Source organism: Carassius gibelio, chromosome B20 (assembly GCF_023724105.1).
Source record: "Carassius gibelio isolate Cgi1373 ecotype wild population from Czech Republic chromosome B20, carGib1.2-hapl.c, whole genome shotgun sequence".
NCBI classification, from domain to species: Eukaryota; Metazoa; Chordata; class Actinopteri; order Cypriniformes; family Cyprinidae; genus Carassius; species Carassius gibelio.
Genome location: NC_068415.1, coordinates 16,162,205 through 16,185,645, shown reverse-complemented (window position 1 = coordinate 16,185,645; position 23,441 = coordinate 16,162,205). Strand labels below are relative to the sequence as shown.

At 35.6% G+C, this 23,441-nt stretch overlaps 1 protein-coding gene across 1 annotated transcript; it reads right to left on the bottom strand.

Moving 5' to 3' along the window:
* Window positions 1-3,525: 3,525 nt before the first annotated feature.
* prkchb (protein kinase C, eta, b) lies at window positions 3,526-21,854 on the bottom strand. Its single transcript, XM_052587061.1, has 14 exons — window positions 21,261-21,854; window positions 17,576-17,639; window positions 17,035-17,191; window positions 16,891-16,925; window positions 16,705-16,784; window positions 16,502-16,631; window positions 16,282-16,412; window positions 16,043-16,189; window positions 14,036-14,209; window positions 10,852-11,006; window positions 6,945-7,083; window positions 6,670-6,858; window positions 5,181-5,327; window positions 3,526-4,565 (listed from the first exon to the last, which is right to left on the bottom strand). Exons 1-14 carry the CDS (start codon window positions 21,600-21,602, stop codon window positions 4,419-4,421), a joined length of 2,037 nt encoding a protein of 678 aa, XP_052443021.1. The 5' UTR covers window positions 21,603-21,854; the 3' UTR covers window positions 3,526-4,418.
* Window positions 21,855-23,441: the final 1,587 nt, after the last annotated feature.

Genomic DNA, 23,441 nt, shown 5'->3' with positions numbered 1-23,441 from the left:
GGTGACTAGGACCATGAAATTGGCAAGCCATGACTTCCTGTTCAATATGATTGTAAATATGAGGAACACAAAGAGCAAATTCAGATAATCATCCATCACAAGGAGTAAAACCAAATAATATAGTTCTGATGTGTAGAACAAGATTGTTGAGCTTCACAAAATAGAAAGTGGCTGTAAAAAAGAGTTAAAGCATTGAAAATGCCCATTTCCACCATCAGAACAATAATAGATAAGTTCCAATCAACTAAAGATGTTATAAATCTGCCTGGAAGAGGACATGTGTCTTTTTCATTCTAATGCACGATGAGGAAGAGAGTTTGAATGGCCAAATACTCTCCAAGGACTACAGCTGGAGAACTGTAGAGGTTAGTTGAAATTTGGCATCAGATACCTTTAAAAAAAAACAACAACATCAACAACATCACCACATGTTGGTCGGGAGAGTTTCACCAAAAATTATCCTTGCTCATCCAAAAACAATCTCCAGCATATTCAGTTTTCAAACACGACTGGAACTAGTGGTGCTGGCTTCTATGGTCAGACGATACTGACCAGATGGGTTTAGTACAAACAGGGATAAAAAGTACCCATTGCCCACGGCTAAATATTCTGCTGGATCTATAATATTGTGGGCCTGTTTTTCTGCTGGAGGTCCTGGACATCTTGTTCAGATACACGGCATCATGGATTCAATCAAATACCAACAAAGTAAAACTCTAAACCTGACACCATAGGCATCTTATAATAGACAGTGGTTTGATCTTCCATCAAGACAATAATCCAAAACAAACATCCAAATCAACACAAAAAATGGGTTACTGAGCACAAATTGAAGCTTTTTCCATGGCTTTCCCAGTCCTCTGACCTGAACCCTATAGAAAATGAGAGGGGTGAACTGAAGAGAAGAAGCACAAACATGGAGCTGTGAATTTGAAGGATCCATTTTGCATGAAGGAATGGTCTCTGATTGTTATGTGGAGGGGTTGGGATGAACTCAGATGCAGACAGGATGTAACAACACTGATCTCCTGTCAAGTGTTCTCCAAACTCATCAGGCATTATAGGAGAAAACTAGGAACTGTTTTAATGGGAAAAGGATGTTGCAGTAATTTGGTACCAATAATTGTGGCCAATATGAACTAGAGAAAGCATTTATTTCACAATGAGATTTTCACCACACTTTCAATTGTTTTACTTCAGTACTGGCTTAGAATTTTGTACATTTTTGGACTGAAAGATCAAAAAGATCAACAATGCAGATTTATTTTCATAGCTGCCTTTGATCATATTTAAGCGTGCCAATATTATTGGAGGGCACTGTATTTATTGGTCTTAGTGTGTCTTAACTTTGGCCAATTTTATGGTTGAATAGGGAAGTGGCTGGTGTTGCTGACATTTTCAGCAGAATTTCAGCAGTATTGGTTTTCTGTTCCTTCCTGCTGGTATGACCTCGTTTGCCCTTAACAGATATTTTTTTTTCAGCACCATAAAGCTAAATTATATATTCAGGTTTCAGTAGGTTTTTATACACATATGTAAATGCACATATTTAACCCACAAATCAGTAAAATTCTCTTCAAGATAAAATTGCTCCAGTATTCTATAAAAAATAAACAACCTATAAGTTGTAAGCTGTTGTTTATAAGCCATGTGCCAATGGATACAGCAACATTAGGGTTAACTGTCAGATGCAGCCAAGGCCATATTTAAGGTTTCTGCTGATGTGGAGGCAGTGATTGTCATTGACTCATGGTGACCACTGACAGATATAACTCCAAATAGATGGACAAGGTTGAAACAAATTAAACTTACAAATTTGTAAAGTGGAAAGCACATGACTGGAAACAAATAGTTAATATCCATGGAGAAGTTCTTTGAAGAAAAAAAAAATCAGACTGATGAAACTAACAGCAACCAAACAATAGAAAACAGTTGTTCCCTGTCAGTCAGTTGACTTCCATGGAGGTTAGAAGTTTAAGGAAATAGACTTGTACAATATACTTGCTATGGTGTCATACAAGAGCCTTACTGTATAAAGAATGATAAATGTTCTTAATCCAGATATGAAAGGGAAGATTTTAAAGGCTCCAAAAATAGGCAGTTGCTTGCAGCCCAAGACCCAAATTACAGACTATCAGGGTCTGAGTCAAATATGGCAAGGGAGGAAACTGAGGAAATAATGAATGATATAATGCCATATATGAACCATCCTGTTCTAAAAATATCATCAAAGTACGTCCATCTCTGAGATCAAGCAAATCAAAAAGAATAATTTCTTTCCCAGTTGGGACTGAAGAGTCCACAGCTGATATCATGATTCATCAGGAGTGTTTTTCCATGGAGCACCGCAGAGCAGGACATCTGCTAATTTCAACTCCAAACTCACATGTTCCCAACAAGCCACTGGGTCCAAAATGTTTCTTTTTAATAGTTAATAATGTGACCACTACTACTGATGGTGGAAAAGTGAACAGACAAACTCTCCTGGAAGAGTGTAGGATACAGAAAAGCACCTAAATATAATTAGAAGAGACTCAGAAACACATCAATTCCAGTAAGTGCTTACTTTGCTTGCCAAGACCATTATTTTTGAATTTGAACCGCTAAAATAAATGCAGCACCTTTGGCACATTTTTGAAGGAACCCAATGAACTTCTCAGCAGTGCTGACTCAATGAATGGTTTGAGTCATGAAGACACCTCCCAACCAGACATGGCTGGTTTTTGGCAGTTTAACACCACAAACCTAACTGGGAAAATCACCAGAGCACCTGAGAACACAACATCACTGAGGATTCAGAAGGGAGAGTATTTCATCATTTTATCAACTTCTTCTGGAAACAATATCAAAATATTCTGTAATGGTGAGAAACTACAAGTAAAAGCGGCCAATCTGTAAATGTGAAAATATCAATATGTCACAAGTTTAGCCGCAAGAAGTAAATATGCACGTTAACATGATTTTAGTCTTCAGAAATCATCTTTTCTATGTGAAGTTGTTTTTAGTTCAATTTTACAACTTACAATTATCATACAATTTAATAGAACAGCTTTTCTGCTCAGTTTTAAAAGAGGAATTAACATGCTTTTATAAAATATGAGTAAATGATATTTTAAGTGCCTCCAAGAATTTTTTCTTTCTGTTTTAAGAAAATGAATAGAAAGCATTTTTTTCCTGGTATTATGCCTCAAATTCTGTCTATTGATTCTAACGTGTATTAAACCCACAATAGTCCCTGAATCAGGTGTAAGTATTTTTTACTAATACCAAAAATCAGTTACTTGATAATAAATAAGCAGATCATTCTTCATCATCTCTAAAACAACTTTGTCATTATTTATCTCTCTATTACTGCTAATTGTCTGCCAGAAAAATGCCAACTGAGATTACAACTGGTTTGGGGCAAGTGTGTAAAAAACCCTTATTGGGTAATGCCACTTTTAAAACAAGAGAATGCTTGAATAGAAAACAATAAGCACTACAACCAAATTTCCAGACATGTAATTCAAGCACAAAACAAATCAATAGAAAATAAAAAAAGACTGTTTTTTATTCCAACTGATTAAGCTTAAGAGGTGAGCTGGCTAAGACCTCAAGTTAAATATTTTATGCTCATAAAAGCGTCTTAACCCCATTAACAGTGTGCAGCAGTAGTTGATGGAGTACTATCAGTGTATAAAGGCTGCTTCAAATACTGGGTAAGTTCGTGAGAACAACAAATGAATCAAGGGTAATAAATTATTCATGGAGGATTTCCACATCTACAGAGAAATGTGACATGACCGCAGCTCTGTTTGTCCTTTGAGGTGTAAAGGATATGTTTTTTTGTTTTTCTTTTCTCATGAAAGTTTTATGATTCTATCTCACGCCACAAGTCCCAATTTTCATTATTCAATGAACTGGACAGGTGATGTGTGTTGTCACATGTGCTTTAGGTAAACCGAAATTGTCTCTTATAGCCTGTTACAAAAGGATTCTCCAAGTTCATAATTTAGACTTTAGTTAGAATTACTTTACAACACAACACATCACATAACTTAACAACACATTACACTGTAATAACAGCTCAATGTAAGTTACATCAATTTGTGTCCATGCTTACTAAAGCTGGAAGACAAAGCACTTGCCAACATATGCTTGTAAAAAATGTGACAGACTTTGTATACATTTATGCAGATAAAAACATTTCAAAACGCATCAGTTCAGGAGATTGTTATTGTCTTCCTGTCATTGTCTTTACAAATAATCCTTTAGTCTGGGTGGTCCTGTGGAGTATATTGTATTGCTTTCTTCGAGTCTGAATCTTTTCCATATTTCTTGACAGACTTGGCAAAAAGTTCACTAGTTCGCTAGAAGGAGTTCATTAGGGAAAGTAACATATAATCTATGTATGTAACATAAATAAATCACAGCTGATGTTAGTGCCGTCGCAGCTCTGGAGCTGTGTAGGTGAAGTCTTTAAAATCGTCCTGGTGGACAGGAAAGAAACTGTCCTCGATGGGTGTAAGACAGGGTTCCTCTTGAGTGAAGTCAGGGTCAAAATTTTTCACATCCTCAATAGAATCCTACAAAACAAAACAAAACATTATTTTGGACCAATATTTAATTAATCAGTTATCAGTTCTTTTATGTTTATCAGTGTACTGATAAATGCCACCATTTGGAGGATCTATAAAGAATAGAGTTCACTTTTTATTTATACATTTATTTATTTGTTATATAATTTATTTAACATTTTCTACACACACACACACACAAACATATATATATATATATATATATATATATATATATATATATATATATATGAAATACATGAAAAATTCCTAAATGTTTGCTTAAATAAAATGTAATAATAAATAATAAAGTAAATAATAAAATTTACAACAACAACAACAATAACAACATTAATATTAATAATAAAAGATAACTTAGTCTATTGTTATGAATAATATTGAACTAATTGTAATTTATACTGTGTTTAATTGTAGTAGTTGAATGAGAATACATTATTTTATCCAGTAAATTAAAATGAAATTATATAAAAGCAATCAGTAAATAAAAAAAGGTCCTGCATATTCAATATAAATACAATCTCTATCAGTATTAATCATAAATGGCACAATACAAATATCGCACAATGCACACAGTATAAAACAGAAGTGGTGATGGAGGCTTACTATTCGAGGAGTGAAAGGTGGTGTGATCTCTCGTCTGTTCAGCTTCTCCCAGTCCAGTCCTGCGAAGAACGGGTGTGAGGTGATGGCCTCTTCTCCTCCATCTCTATCCATGCAGCCCAGCCGACACGCTGGGTCTCTGCTGAGTAACTGAGTAGAGAGTGAACAGACATCTTCATCATCCTGAACGCAGTGTGTTTGAAAAGTGCACTTGAACTAAAGTATCGTTTAAATAAATGTCAACTGTTTTTTTTTTATGCAAGAACTATATGACTATATTTTAACTCCAATAAGTCTGAGTACCTTTAACAACATGACAAATACGAAATTTGAAATGAGAAGTGATATTTTTTTAAGAATCACTGGGAAAATACAACTTTGCCTTTTTACACTTTCACAATAGTCTAGAAAGTTTACTGGCCACAATACTGCACAGATCACTGACTTAAGCTCTTGGAAACATTCCCAGAGTTATTAGGGATTTCACTCCTCTAATGCAAGAAGACCTCTACTCAGTCACGTGACGTTAATCCTTCTACCATGACACAGCTCTTTAACCCTTCATGGGGCACAATGGAGCTTATGTAATGACGCACAAAGGACAGGGACAGTCTGTGATCCTGACATCCTGGGTCTTTGGAGGGATGAATCGGCAGCCCACGGGGTTTGCTCCCCGCAGCAGATTAGTCTCATGTTTACTGGTGCTTATATAGGAACAGTTGGCCAAAACCCACAGAAAAGACTCTCGGCTGCATTAGCCAAGAAACATGTTCACTTGGAGCTCTTAAATGAAGCTAGTTTTGAGTTTGTTTTCTTGTGAGAAAAGCTGAGAAAGTCATGTTTCGGCATGAAGACCATTGAGTAGTTTTGATTTAAATGTTTTGGCAATGAGTGATCAAAACAGAAGAGGAAGAGAGTTGTTAAATGAGACGTCACTGCCAGGAAAGTCACAGATTTCCCAACGAAACACTGGGGTTGTGTCCTTAGTGTTAAAGTAAAGCAGTTTGTCTAGTAAAAGTCAGACAAATGTACTTGCTATGCAAAACAATGGATTTCATTAAAGGGACATCAGTGAGTGTTTTACATATGAAGTTATAATCTAGCTACAAGTCTTTTTTGTCTGTGCTGAGCTGCAGTCTTCATTGCTCTGGTTTTATTTTAATTTTGCATTTGCACTTTGCCAAACAGTCGTGGTCCATACAGCTTCACACACAGTTAATGACATGTAGTCATAGACTACAAGATGAGGAGATTATTTTATTTCTGTGGAGACATAATGTAGGATATAAAATGATAAGGCTAAATACATGACAGATACCTCTGTCTTTTAAAATCCAATGCTGGATGAAGCCGAGCTGCAATTACTTTTTTAAGACATTTTGTTGAGCCAAACTGTCTTAATCTGACTGATTAAACAAATTAAACTTTTAAAGTGCATGTAAACAACCTTTGCTTAATCTGTCTGATATTTTGACTGTAGATCTAGACTCACTCCTCTAAGTATGTCCTCTGCCTCGTTGCTGAGCCAAGATGAATAAATGATCTCATCTTTGAGAATGCACTCAAACAGCTCGTCCTCAGTCTCTGCTTCAAATGGAGCATGACCTGACAGCATCTCGTAAAGCAGCACCCCCAGAGCCCACCAGTCCACTGAAACACCATACGGCTCCTCCAGGATGATCTGAGGGAGACACAACATAAAACAAGCTGTACAGGAAGAGAACACACTCACCATCTTCTTTTAAATGATCTTTTAGTGATGCTCACCTCAGGTGCAATATAATCGGGAGTCCCACAGAAGGTATTAGTGAGTTTGCCTTCACGTATATCCTCTTTGCACATGCCAAAATCTGCCAGTTTACAGTGGCCATCTCTGTCTAGGAGAATGTTGTCCAGTTTGAGGTCCCTTTGATAGAAAAACAAAACAGAATGACATTTTTAGTAAGTGATCTTACATTTCTACAAAATGTACTATTTTAAATCAAACTAAAGTAAGATTACTGAAACGAAAAACTGAAATGGAAATGAAAACTGGAAATATAATAATATAAAACTAATTTGAAATACTACAATGATATGAATAAAATAACACTGGGTGTACCCATCAAATAAAATATTTGATAATAATTTGACATATTTTCCTTGCACCTTGGACACACAAGAGTACAGGTATTAAATATATTATATTTTATTATTTATTTATTTAAAAAATCAACTATTATTCATCCATAAATACATATTTAATCTGTGTAATTACTCTGAATTTATTTAAACATGTAAAAATGCATTCTATGCAGCAGATGACAGTCTTAATTGTAGCTAAAATCAATTATTAAATACTTCAAATAGCCAAAATATTTGATTAATGTTGAATAAATGGACTGAAAGATTTGTTTAATTTTATGAATGGCAGGTACAGTATTACAACTCGTGTGCCTACGCATTAAGTCATCAATAACATGTGGAACAGCCGGTAGTAGCACAAAAATGTAAACAGAATATTGCAAACACATCATGGTAAATAACAAACGGGGTTCACAGAGTTCAAATAGTACTGTCTGACAAACAATGACAAAATGAGCGTGTGGTGCAAATGCTTGCATGCTTGCATAGCATTTGCACAAGGGTGAAGAGTAATCAGCACAAGAAGCAGGATTCAGTCTCCTGTCATCAGATACGGAGAAGCATACTGATCCCGTGGAAAAGACAGTGACGGAACATAAACTGGACTAACAGCCTGTAGTGGTTAAAGTTTCCCAAGGAAATTCGGTCTGATTTCAGTAGAACACAATTAACAGAGGAGACACTGAGAGGTGACCTCTTTACTATGCTGTTAAAAGCGCGTGCCACATTACCTAGTAAACAACAAAGAACAGAGTATTTTAAACCAAACACTCTGATTCCATCACTCACTACTTCATTCACTCAGGGTATTACCATAGCTTGGAAAGAAAATCAATATACATTGTGTTTTGGTCATATTAAGAAGCACATTTGCTTTCAACATTGATTATAAAAAAAGTCTCTTGAATGGCAAATCAGCATATTAGGGTGATTTCTGAAGGATGATGGAAATCCAGCTAAATAAATTATATTTTAAAATATTTGTGTCTTCTTGTTTCATCTCAAACAATTTGTAAAAAAGGTTATTCTTGTTTTATGAATGAAGTAAATGTCACAAATGGAAGAGAGGGATAATGTCAAGAAAATTAAAAAGATATCTTAACTTGCTGTAATTTCAGGCCTAATGAACAAGAACAGAGACATGCGGAGCGTCACGCTCGCAGTGTCGGAGAGTTGGCGCAGGCAAAAGTAACAGCGTGGCAGACTCACCAGCCTGGCCATCAACCACAGAGAGCTGGCAGAACTATTTCAAGCCCTGTAAAAATGGACAAGTCTCACTTCTGCCCAACCATCAGTGACGTAACCACATACTTTCTTCTCTACGTAAGGTCTCTTGCAATGTTGCAACAAAAGTCTTCAAGCACCAGCTATTATAATAAAAAATAAATGCTTTTCTGGGGATGATAGCATTGTGGTTAGTGTGCTCACAGTTTGGTTCCCATCCCACCCCCCTCACTTCACCCAGTGCTTCCCTGTCTGCTCCCTACTGTTCTGTCAAATAAAGGAAAAAGCCCATAAATATAACTTAAAAATATATATATTTTATCAATGAAAGGAATAGTTCACCAAAAAACGAAAATGTACTAATTTACTCAACCTCCGGCCATCCTAGAATTAGATGAGTTTGTTTCTTCATTGGATTAGGAGAAATGTATAGCTTTACATTATTTGCTCACCAGTAAATCCTCTATAGTGAATGGGTGCCATCAGAATGAAAGTCAAAACAGCTGATAAAAACATTACAATAATCCACAAGTAATTCACACAATTCCAGTCCATTAAATAATGTCTGGCTCAATTACAAGCCCATAATCCATAATAACACTTCTTCCAGAGAAAAAGTACATAACCTGTTGTCCTCTCACAAAAAAAAATCCACTAACATATTTGTTCAGAAAATTGGACTGTGCTTGATCTTTTCATATTTCATTCCGGATTCAAATGGTTTCACTGGAGAAAGCAGTGTATGTTATAGATACAGGAGGACTCTTAAAAAAACATTTGTTTATTGTAAACATAACAGCTTTTCACTTCACAAGATGTTAATTGACTTGAGTTAGTATTGTGATGTTTTTTAACTCTCATTCTGACGGCACCCATTCACTGCAGAGGCTATCCATTCATGAGCAAGTTATGCTAGATTTCCCAAAATCTGTTGAGATGAAGATACAAACTCATCTACATGTACATCTTGGAAGGCCTAAAGAGGAGTACATTTTTAGCAAATTTGAATTTTAGTGTGAACTACACCTTTCATTTAAAAACAAAAACAAAAACAAAAAACAAACCAACAACAGAAAGAGCTTCTTTGATTCCCTTTTGGAAAGCACATGTTACTTAGCAACTCTGAAACAGTTTGAGAGATCAATAAAAACTCTGCATTTGCAGTTTCTTCAAGCCTCCGTGTAGAACCTGCTGAAGTGAGACTAAAACACTAAAGTCATTAATGCACTCCTCGTTTCAGTCATGAACTGTCCGGTATAGTCCAGTCCTCAGATTAGAGAAGAGCCAGATTACATGGCATTAGCAGCCACTAATATAGAATCGAGGGTAAGTAAGGTAAAGAGGAGAGGAACAGCTTGACTCAGAGGTCAAAGAATCGGTGTGTGCTGCTGATTATAAAAGCTGTGTTACAGGTGGTCCCGTAAAATCATGTTGTAATGGCCATGATGAAAATATTTGAATATATATTTGGAATATCTCTGTGCATACTATATTGCACTACGTAACAAACAAAATCATGTGATAAACTCTCTCTCTCTCCCTCCTTCATGCTCCCTGAGTAAACAGCTTATGTAATTATAGCTCCATTGCATGCTGGGCAGGGCTGTAATATCAGATCTGGTCTTCACTCAAAAATGTCCCCACAGTCCTCTTGCACTATTACACAGCCATCTTTCCCAAGACTCTTTATCATTCCCCCCTTAAAGCTTCACTTCACAGAAGCGTTATGATTACCATAAAATAATTAGCTTTAAAGCCCAACAAAAACAAAAGGGAATGTGAAAGTGGCCATAAAAAGGGGCCATACGACTGTATAGATGACAGGGGTTCAGCCAGCGTTCCTCTAAAGGTCCCGCAGGGAAGCTCGTAAATGCCACAAGCCTTATTTGAATGGGAAAGCAGTTTGTCAGATGTGTTTATATTTGGGCTTGGCTCTATTACAGGGGTGATCAGAAAGCTTACTCAGGAAGGCAAAGGTCACGTGATTACAGCCAGGAAGGGCACATTATCCCGCCATGGATAAGGAAGACTTAGCCAGGTGCGGAGACTGTCTGTAAAATCTGACTAAGTGCTTTAGGACATGCGCAGACAAGATTTCACAGGCATGTCAAAGCAAATAACTGAGGGCAGTGGCACTGGAGTGTGAACATTTGCAGTATTTTTAGATGAACATTATGAACTTCTAATACACTTTCTTTTTAAATTAGGGAATTAAATGTTTTGAGCATTGAACTAGTGAGGAAACTATTACATCCAGAGCTAGCTCAAAAGTAATGTAATGACAGGAAATGTGCAATGTTAAAAAAGAATCCTCAGTATTCCTCACCTGTAAATGATGCCTTTGGAGTGAAGGAACATAAGAGCTGAAATGATCTCGGCAGCATAAAACCGTGCTCGTGGCTCGTCAAAACGCCTGCACTTCTGGATGTGGAACATGAGGTCACCACCATTCACAAACTCCATGACAAAGAATAACCGCTCCTGAGAAATGAATAGAACAGGTTAGCATACACATGGAAAAATAACTTGGAAAAACATTTTATAAAAGTAAGGGAATATATTATTGTACTCCTTCCAGTATTTTTAACTACAGTATGTGTTCTTGTGTACTAAAACACAGTGATGCAGTACAAAATACTGCCATTTAAAAGTTTGGGAATAGTAAGGTTTTTAATGTTCTATTTGATCAAAAATACAGAAAGAAAGAAGAAAAAAATTATTTTGTGAAATATGGTTGCGACTGTATAAAAATACTTATTTTTATTTATTTTAATATACTTTAAAATATAATGTATTCCTGTGAAGCAAAGCTGAGTTTTTCATCATGATTACTTCAGTCTTAAATGTCATATGTGACCCTGGACCACAAAAACTTAAGTCTTAAATTTTCCAAAACTGAGATTTACACATCATCTGAAAGCTGATTAAATTATTTTTGTTATGTTATGGTTTGTTATGATAGGACAGGATTTTCGACATAAAAGAAAAATCAATAATTTTGAATTTTGACACTAGCAATGTTTTTTGGCTATTGCTAAAAATATACCCCAGCGACTTAAGACTGCTTTTGTGCTCCAGGGTCACAAATGATCCTTCAGAAATCATTCTAATATGCTGATTTAAAATGAATGTTGGAAACAGTTGTGCGCTTAATATTTGTCTTAGGACCTGTGATACTTTTTTAAGGATTCTTTGATTAATAAAAAATGAAAAAGAACAGTGTTTATTCAAAATATATGTGTTATACGGATAAAAAGTGTTAAAAATGTGTTAAATGAATAAAAAGTGATAGCAAAGACTAATATTGTAAGAAAATATTTCTATTTTGAATAAATGCTTTTAAAAATTGTATTCATCAAGGAATCAAAGAAAAAAGTATCACTGGTTCTAAAAATATTAAGCAGCACAACACAAACCAATAATACATCAGGATATTAGAATCATTTCTGAAGGATCATACGACTGAAGACTGGAGTGATAATGCTGATGAAAATTCAGTGCTGTGTCACAGAAATAAATAATGTTTTAAAGTATATTTAAATAGGAAAACAATATTAGAAATTGCATTAATATTTTTTCAAAATTTCTTTTTCTGTATTTTTCATCAGATATTTACAGCCTTAATGAGAAGAAGAAACTCCATTAAAAACATATCTTACTGATCCCAAATTTTTGAATGGAAGTGTACATATGTCTGTATGTATCTATTTTATTTGAAATATATATAATACATCATGTAAACTACACTGCCTTACAAAAAATTCTAGATTTCAAGATTTTTTTTTTTTAAATAGTATTTTGTCTTTGTTTTCTCACTGAGTTTCCATTTGTTTGATACAGTAAAAAAAATGTCCTTTAACAAATCTCTTTACTGTTACTTCTGATCAATTTAATATGTCCTTGCTGAACAGAAGTATTATTCTCTGTGTAGAGATTTATATGATTTCTTAAAATGTGTATAATGACAGGTATTACACTGACTGTGACCATGGTTTATGCAAACACTTCCTGCGTCCTGGTAAACCAAATCACTTAAAAAAAAACATACAAAACAGTGTGCTTTTTTGTTTGTTTGTTTATATGTTTTTTTGTAAGTTTGTATGTTTTGTGTGAAGGGTAGGTTTAGTGTAAGGGGATAAAAATACAGTTTGTACAGTAAAAAAGCTATTACGCCTGTGTAGAATCCTGTAAACCACATACAAAGATGTATGAGTGTGTGTGTGTGTGTGTGTGTGTGTGTGTGTGTGTGTGTGTGTGAAAGAGAGAGAGAGAGAGAGAGAGAGAGAGAGACCTTGCAAGCCACTAATTACCAAAGTATAAACCCATAATACATTAATTAACATCATGAACACATGAAGGAAAAAAGAAGAATTGAGAAGAGAAAGAAAAAAAGGAGAGAGAAAGAGAGGGAGAGAGATGCAGTGTTGGAGTGTTTGAGGTCAAGAGGCATAAAAATGTGTAAGTCAGCAGAAAGATTGCATCACTTCCCTTTAGCTAGTATCCTCCCACACTTTCACTGAGTTGCTCTGCTATTGCAAAAGACAGGCTACTTCTCCTCAGCAGGAAGTGAATACTGTTCCGCACAATGTCGCTCCAAACAAGAGGCTCCATCTACTGTTTACATTTAATATCGCAATAGTCATCACTCATTTTGATTATTTTTAAAAGATAGGATTTTGTTTTAAATTACCCTTCCAGAAAAGGCAGGAATCTTAATTAAAACAAACTACAGTGTATATATTAATTAATAAGTAACATCTGACATCACTTTCTGCAACTTTTTTGTTACTGAACTGACTGCTATTCAGCTGTCAGATTTTTACCGTCAGGTAACATTCTCAAGAAAAATGCAATCGGGTTTCAGTACACTATAGGTAAAATCCGAGGCATTTCAGGAATTTAAACACATTTTGTTGATATGATGCCAAGGGGTTTTTGTCAAACAGCATTGTGTTTCCTGGTTGAGTGAAGGACATGAAGTGTTTACATTCAACAAAACCTTTTTCCCAGTTTGTCAGTCAACATGGAAATCACCGTAATAGAAATCAGTCTCTACGTCTAGCGTGATTTCATCTCGGCTCACATTACAGATTACCTACGCGATAATATGTAAACACATCTAACACTGCATTGTGTTCACCCCTAACCTAATATGATCGGCATTTGCTCGGGCTGTTTCAGCTGAAGGCTGTTTGAGACACAATTCTAGATTCTTCTATTGTCAAAGAATGTGCCTTTCTAAGAATTAACTTGTATAATTAGGAATCACGTTTAAAGTGCCCTATAAGAAAAAATCTATCTGTAGAAAATAATCTGTAGTAATTTTCTGCTCATACATTATCTGTTCAATTAATTTTAACCCTAAAACGCAACCCAATGAAATGAGTAATTCAGAATATTGGTAACACACCTGTAAAATAATCCTACATATTAACACAATACACTGTACACAGAAGTTGTAATGTCCAGAGCTCAATATTAGCACCTTGAAACTATTTGTGGCCTCTTACCGCGGTCTGAAAGCAGTAGTAGAGCTGTGTAAGAAATGGATGCTGGTGAGCCAGAGTCAGCACTCTCTTCTCAATCATGGTTGCTTCTACATCATCTTCTTGCAGTATGACATCCTTCTTCAGCATTTTTACAGCAAACACCCTGTGGTCACTTTTTAGACGAGCCAACATCACCTACATACATACAATTATAGATTTCTGTGGGTTAAATGTGAGTGTCTGTTTTACAAGTACATTTTTTGCATTAAATACAGGTTTAAAGTGGGGTTTTGTCAGCAATGCCACAGAAAAATTTTCTTCTCTTTTGCATTATAAAAAGGTTCCATGGATGGTTCTTCATGGAACCATCACATTTATTTTTAAGAGTGTACAGCTGAACTGGTGCTGAAATTGACATAGTGAGACTTGATAAGAATCAAATGGCATAAATGGTACTGTGTTTTTATCATAAAAATCTGTCAAATTACTGTTACAATGCTGCAAAACAAATCACTTTTCACCAAAGCAAGAATAGTAATGCACAGTGAGCAAATTTCAAGATTTACAAGTCAATGGTAAACTTTAGTATAGGGACCAATTCTCACTATTAATTAGTTGCTTATTAGCATGCCTATTATTAACATATTAGCTGTTTATTAGAGCTTATAAAGCACATATTCTGCATGACCATATTCTACATCCCTAATTCTGCCTAATACCTAAACCTAACAACTTTCTTACTAACTATTAATAACTATTAATTAAAGGGGTCCTATTATGCTATTTTACAAGGTCTAGATTTTGCTTTGGGGGTGTACTAGAACAGGCTCTCATACGATGTTGTTCGAAAAACATAATTTTTCACATATTTTACATTATTACAACACCTCTCTCCCCAGTCTGGAATGAACGGCTCGAATAGTTTCTGCATCAAATGTAGGCCTGCCTTCTGAAATACAAAATGTGCTGTGATTGGTTAGCTGGGCCAGTGTGTGTTGTGATTGACAGCACTCAGCGCCTGGTCGGGAAATGTCATGCCCCTTACCATAGTCCCCCGCTGCGAGCTTCAGTGTATATACTCCATCAAAATCAAGTCAATTTGAGCACGATTTAAATCCGATGATTGTAACCACTCTAAATTCGTCTGTCTTGGGAAAGAAAGTATCTCCAACATAGTGATAACACTTGCTGCCTTCTCTAGTGCAGCTCAACCAAGGTTCGTCCCATTCGTCGATATTTGTGACAACACAAATCCCGAAAAATATGCATTGTAGTCCAAACGAGTCATTCGTTGTATAGTTTGAAAAGTGATTTCTGTTAAATAAAATATCTTCTTTTGAATTGGACTTTGAGCTTTGTAACTTTGCAGCTCTTTTTATGCTCAAACAGCAAAATTACAGACTAACTCAAGTTGAAAAATGGAAAAAGCATAAAAGCACCCCTTTTAATGAAGGCAAAAAGTCATAGTTAATGGTTTGTTAATGGCGAGAACTGGACCTTAAAATAAAGTGTGACCAAAATTGTTTATAATTTTTCAATGAATTTATTAGTCTGCATTTACATTGCTTACATTTGCTGAATTATATTATCTACTGTCTGTTGCTATGGTTAGCAATATGTCAATTATTGCAATTTTTAAAGTAGATGAGAGGATGCGCGAGCATGCAGAACAATGGAGTCTCAAATCCAGAGTTTGAGCGGTGAGTAAATTCTGACTAATATAAACGCAATGGCCAATCAGTGGTGTACAACAACTATATATTTGATTGGCTACACTGCTCAACACAACAAAAGCATGTTGTAAACAAAACTTTTAATGCTGCCAGAGCACAAGCACAAAAATGCATGGGAGAGGTTGCCAATATCTTATTATCAAAGTCTTAACTGAATTGCTCTTGTTTTCATTTGAGGGTGCCATTCAACTGTGTGAGAAAATAATCATGTTGCATCAGAGAGTGAGAACAGTGGCATTTGCATGAGTTTCACTCTGAGTGCACGAGAGTTAACAGCCCTGCCAGTACGTCTCACCTTGCCAAAGCTGCCTTTCCCCAAAACCTGCAAGAAACTGAAGTCTTCCAGGCCAACTTTAACAGTATCTTCCTCTGACTCTTTAACCATTTGCTGTACGGTTATAATGGAGTTCTGATGCTTTACTCCTGTCATGTGCAGAGAACTCTGAAAAAGTAAGCAGATATGTAAGCAAACACAAATGTGGAGAAATTCTCTGATAAAAAGGAGTCTTTCTGAGACATTTGTTATGACATTACCTTAGACTTTCTTTTAGGAAGTGTATCAAGCAATCCAATCTCTGACAATTTGCTAGCAAGTTCAGCACTGTTCACCCCACAGTTAAGTGCAACATTCTGTTCACAGCGTTTGTGGATGTTCATCTTGCAACCTGGATGAAAACACACCACACAGATGACAACAACAATCTTGCCCCTATTGTATTTCAATGCATTTCAAGTCGAGTAAATATGTGCTTACAAGAGCAATGGAGTCCTTGTTTAGTCAGGCCGTAAAGTAATGATCCGCAGTGGTTACAGTATGTGGGAACTTTATAGTTGTGCTCTCTAAACTGGTGTGGTAGATTGATGCTAAAGCCCTGTCTTTGGCCCTGTACACAAAATAATATGTATGTGGGAAATTGATCCACAAGACAATATGCATTTAAAAACACTGACTCTTACCTCATTTGAATCTTTCTTCATACGTGTACATTCACTAACAACCAAATCATGACACCTCTTGTGAACCACACACGCACACACTAGAATAATGAGGCATAAAAGTGAATGTTGTTAATCCTCGTGCATGAAGTATGTTAAAACACGTGGGGAAATTATTATTCCACTAATATTGGTAAACACACTTACCTTGACACTGATAACCTTGCTTTCCAATAACACCCCTGGGGAATGATTATATACTTTTAATGGCTTGGCATAACACATATTATGTGAGTCTGATCTGTTGATTGTTTTATAAGCATGAAGGTGTGCTTTTAGTGCAAGTCTCACCAGATGAAGTTTTTGCAATGGCAGCAAAAAGTAGGCTGGGGAAGGAAGGTTGCCATAAACTTATGTCCATATACTTGGTGGACCTTTCTTTTCTTCAAAGCTTTTTGCCTTTTTCTTGTAAACTTTTTATGAGGTCTCAGTCCATTCACAGCTTCTTCTGAAATTCATGGCAACACTTACTAAGCACAATTAAATTTCTTACAAAATGAAACACTTTTAACTTAAAAGAGAGCTTGTGTATCATGTTGAAAGACAAAAATAGAAGCAAATATTCCCTTAACCAAACTAAAAGAAAAATGGCACATCAGGTTTCATTCATAGCTTAACTGACTACCATAAATGTTCTAATGAATTAGTAAATTAATTAGTAAACCTTTACAGCAGACAGAAACACATAATCAGCATAATTATATTAAAATCAAATAACCATAATTACACAGAAAATAAATTATTTTTATACAATAATAATTATAATAAACATATATGTTTAAAAAAATGAGAATAAAATAAAAATATCTATAGTTATCAAAAAACAGCTAACCATCTGTAAAGGAGCCGGTGAGAGTGATGGTGATATACACACTCCCCTCGGGTTCCAGTTTCACCTGGAAGAAGAGATACTCAGTGAGATAACACTTTAAAAGCTCTTTAAAAGTACTCTAGGTGCTGACAATATGATAAAATATCAATTATTATTGTATATATATGTTTAAAATATAAATAAACATTTTAAAATGCTTATTTCACAATGCAATTATATCACAAATATAGTTTTAGCCTGAACACATAAATATTTAACATTTTAAATTAAAAATGTACATTTAAAAAAAAAAAAAAAAAAGCACTAGACTTTTGACCTCAGCTGGTGACCCTGACATTACTGTGAAGCTGACACATTTAGATTCATGAAAATGTTTTTAGAGTGCAGGATGTGGCTACTTTGTGATGTGGTCATCACTAAGCATAAAATAAAAATGATGTGAGCTCTTATCACTATGAGTGAACGCTTGTTTGGTTTCATGTATAACATAACATGACATAACCATATTTAACTGCAGCATATTATCAGAGTAGTATCTCTAGCTTGTCACACTAATCTTCTAGGACAGTCTTAGTCATTCTATCTTGCCATCTAAGTCATTCTCTCACTTATTATCATTTAGCTTGCCCTGCAATGTGGGAGGAATTCCTGTAACACGAGGCAAGACGAGGAAAGCAGGACGAGCTGGTTCAGGGAGTAAGGTCCACAGCATGCACCACCAAACACAACAGGCGCTTCAGAGATATCGGAAGGTTTAAACATTGACCCAACCACTTCAATAGTATTTAAAAAACACAACATTTAAAGAGACCAACCCATCATCTGATAAGAAACATAAAAAAAATAAAAATAAAACACTATAACTACTGTAGGTTGCCAGTAAACCACCATGAGAGATGTAAAAATAGCTGTGAAGCCAAAGCAGGGGTTTACCCACAAACCAGCAAATACGTTTGGCAGCTGGCTTTATAATTACACTTCAGACCACGCAACAAAATGGAAATCATAACAAAATGTCAGTTTAAGTTCAGATAACTAGTGCAATTCATTCATGTGGGGAAAGTAAGATGTAAAACACAGGACAGGTAATAAGGGGCGAAGAGAGGAATCCAGCTTGTTTGGTTGAGCAGCATGTCTGCACTGGTGGTATGTGAGTTTGGAAGCAGGTGCCCCACAAACAGAGTGAGAGAACCACATTTGCAAAATAACCAGCACATTTTCTGCAACCTATAGATGCTTTCAACAGCAACAACATAAACAAACATTACTGCCCATGCACCCTTTTGTGGCCCTAACTTCACTTATGGTAGACTTCCAAATAGAATCAATAACAACAGCTAAGTTGTCCCTTTAGAGTAAATTATTTTTCATAACAAGCAAAATAGGTTTGCTGCGTAAATCAGATTTACTGAAAATGCTAATTCATTCTCTGCCAGCAGGAGGTACTTTAAAGCAGGAGAAACAGAGGTTTCCCCAGTAACTGCTGTACACAAAGAAGCACTGAGCTCACAAATGCTGCTTTTTCAGGCATATAACATGCAAGATCAAATGAAAATTACATCAAAAATTTTATAGACTAATTACAGTGATATAAAAACACCCATGCCTCGTTTTGATATTTTAATGTGCAGTAGACCTACGTGCTCATGTTTATTCAATGAAGCCTTTTGGAAAACCGGTCAGTTTTGATATTGGGAGCGCCAAAAAAAGAATAAATGCATGGGAAACACATTCCACAGCACAACCACCTGAGCCCAACTTCAGGCTACTCATCACCTTAACTATAGCCAGACTGATAAACAAACACAGACTAGTTATGGGTCGTTCTTTAATTTTGAATGAATTTTTAATTTGACTCCCGAAGAACGAGTTGTCTCGGGTAGTGATTTGTTCAGTCACGCATGCGAAAATTCTATAGGTTCTGAACTGTAATTAGTCTAGTTCACCTGTTTCAGTCAATGCAGTCTGAGCCGGAAAGAGAATTGATTAGCTCCTCTCTTGACTCTTCGGCTTTTTCAAGTCATTCGCTCATAACGTGACAGACCAATAAGCGTTACCAATGCAGTATAATAATAATGAATATGCACACGTTTGTAAGGAAACTTGGAAAATAATTTCTCCTTCCAATGCTGTCACGTCACTTGACAAAAGGTTTTAATACAGTCTTTTTTTATTTTTTATTATTAAACAATACAAACATTAAAACATTAAGCAGTACACTTAAAATCATAAAGTAAAAAAAAAAAAAAGGTTAAAAAAAGAATGTTGCCAGGGTAAGTCATTTTATACAGTCTTTGGTCAAAGCTCATGGGTGATCAAAGAACAACTTGAAAAATCTGAAGAATCATGAGATGAACTAATCAATTCTCTTTCTGGCTCAGACTGCATAGGTTATCTCAAACCCGAAGACTTGTCAGATAAGATTTGTTCACTTGGCTGAGCGAGACTCAAAGGTACTAGTATGTAAAATGATCTGAACTTCTCATCACTAACACAGACCAGAAGATAACTTAGGGCCAGAGGTGCGTGCCCCCGATGAAACTGTCTGTAATGAAACGGTGACCATGAGGAATATTATAAAACTATAATAGCCATCCAAATGAGGCATAAAGAAAATACTAAAAATAATGGTATCGTGCTTAATGTTCAAATAGTTATGTGTAATTTTTAAACATGTTTTAGCATGAAACATATTAATCGCAAACACCTTCACCATCAGATTTCGAGACTTAAAAAAAAACCTTCACAAGGACTCATTTGATCTGATTTTATCGCATGGGCATTAGGAAAAGCACAACACGAGTGTATCAAACCACACATCACCGGTAACCCTATAGATGCAAGAGAATGTAACGCTTTGAAAGTTTCCATGATGCATGGTGGAGTGCAACATGTGGTTTTGAGCAGAGCATAGTTATTGCACAAATGAAAGCGACAGGACCTTTTTACAAGAACCCTGGTATGCCTGTAGTCAGGAAAGACTAAAAGTGCAAAGAAAAGAGGCCAATTGTTTTTCACATCTCTCTTACTTTGTATTTTGTGTATTTTGTAGCTATATCAAAGTATTTATATCAAAAGTAAAGGATGTGAAATTTGGGGTGAGGGTAGTTGGGGGGATTAACCCTAGCTCGCTGTTTTGCACTTTACAATTATGTTATTATAAATGCATAAATCAATATACCACAAACATATTATCACCAACTGTTTATCATATCAACATTTCCGCCTCAGATTAATTATTATAAAAGCCCTCTAATCTATTGGCCAGCTGCTTAAATAGCCACTACGTCAATGGGATAGTTGTCCAAAAATGTAAATTCTGTCATCATTTAAATTTCTCAACCTCAAGTTGCTCCAATCATGTACAAGTTTGTTTCTTCTGTTGAACACAAAATGTGGTAGGCTATTTTGAAGAATGTTGCTAACCCGAGAGTTGACCGTAGCCATCGACTTCCATAGTGTTTCCCCCCTAATCAATGGAAGTCAATGGCTACCGTCAACTGATCAGCAGAACTGTCATTAATGGGTGTACTATCTCTTTAAGACGGTCTCTTAAAAATTAGTTTGACCAATTAGCAGTTAGCCAAGGGATATTAAATCTTACTATTCTGATTTAAAATTATACCAGTCTATTTTTTACTAGTCTAAGCAGTCGGTTTGTGTAGCCTACACAGTAGAAACTCACCCATCCTTCAAACGTTTGTCTTGTGTTGGACGACGTTATCAACTCCTCAAGCTGGATTGTGTAATTGGCGACAAAATCGTCGTATCCTATAGGAGTGTTATGGAAAACAGCCAGTTCCAGCTCTTTGGCATTTGTGATGTATGGACAGAATTCATCATTGAAGGTCGGTTTGTTGGTCTTCGTTTTTGTGGCGGTCTGTCCAACTTTCAGATTATCAACTTTAACAACGATATAAGGATCCAGGACGGTTTTCTTATGAAAAGTGTGACGAGTTGAAAAAGTTGTTGGTTTTAAATCCACCGCCTCCCTGATACGAAGCCTCATATATCCGTTGAATTTCATATTGGAGCTCCAGAATTTAATATTCAATGTAAAAACCTTCTATGCAGTCATATAGACTAATAAAAAAATGTTTAGCTAACACGAACTCATAATAAAGAACAAAACAACACGTTCCAGGAAACGTAGAAACAAAGCAAGTCTTTTCTCAACATAGTTTAGTAGGCTAAAAACTAAAAGAGCAAACCACAGAGAGCTAAGCTGTCCTCTGCAGGAAATCGTATTCTGTCTCTCTCTCTGTTGATGTGTGTGAAGTACTGTGACAAGCTTTCATGCCTCATTCCGTGTGTGTGCCGTCATCTAGTACAGAAACTATGCAGACAATGCCAGCATAACAAAGACAAAGCCAGTGCTTGGACACACCTGACTCTGTCCTTCCCTTACCAACAGAAGACATGGGAATCCATTCATATTGAATTAATCACTATTAGGGCTAGACTGCAGCATGTTTTTTCTGTCTTTTACTGTACACAGCTACTAGTTTAAATACTGTCAATCAAAACCGAATAGGCTATGATGCTTCATAACACGAACTATGTAACAGGTGCATTACTGTGCGTGTGAGATATTTCCACCGAGATTATCTCTCCCAAGATAACAGAGCTGAGAAAATCGTGTGATGTCCGCTAGAACTGGGGGGAAATGTGAAAGTGAAAGAAAGAAATTATGCCACAAAAAATATTAAAACATAGCACCTGTTTTGCCACCAGCCATGCATAATAAATAATCTATATTATTATGTAGCCTATTTTTAAAAGGTATATTATTGTATGTAATATATTTTCAAGACCAAACTGATGCACGGGAAAGACAATAATTCAATAATTTGATTGAAATAGGGTTGTTATGAAGAAAGGCACTATTACTTTGAACTGCTAAATATAAGTGTTTTCAATTTGTGTGACCACTTCTTGTGACCATATATATATATATATATATATATATATATATATATATATATATATATATATATATATATATATATATATATTAAATAAGCTTGTATTTTAAGATTTCATTTTAATTTGAGTTTATATTTATCTTTTGTCATTTTAATGTTATTATTTTTGTTTAAATATTTCTATTTATCTCTTTAATGCTTATTTAAAATTTAATTAATTTACTTCAACTTAAATTGATTTATTTTAGTTAGTTGTCAAGGCCAAATCTTAAGGTCTTTCTAAGTTAAAGTTTTCATCGAATATTTCAGCATCAACAAAACAAAAGTAGTAGTGCTATGTACAGTTGTCCACAAGAGGGCAGTGTTGCGTAACGCTGAATTGGTATCATGCATTAGGGGATAGTTTCATAAAATGTTTCGGACTAGTGTTACAAGACTAATAATCTTTAATTTGGTTACATAGAAACGTAGATTAGTCTAAGCTAAATCCAAAACAAAAATAAATTGATTACACTTTGGTTAACTGCTAGCTGGCCAGACTTGTATTAAGACACAGAATCTTAAAGGGAAAGTTCGCCCAAAAATGAAAATTCTGTCATCATTTACTCACCCTTTTGCTGTTCCAAACCTTTATAAGTTGCTTTCTTATGTTGAACATAAAATTAGATATTTTGAAGATTGCTGGTAATCAAACAGTTGGTGGTTGTATGGAAGTCGATGACCACCAACTGTTTGATTACCAGCAATCTTCAAAATATGACCTTTTAAAATTATATTGTCGCCATTATCAAATCACAGCTATTATTGCATTTTTAAAATAATTGTCAAGAGAATTATAACAATTACTACAGCAGGCCCAGCTCCACAGGGTGGCCGGGTGGGGTGGGTCTGGCCCAGTCTGGCAACCACCTCCCTAACTCTTCCCCAACCATCCAGCCCTC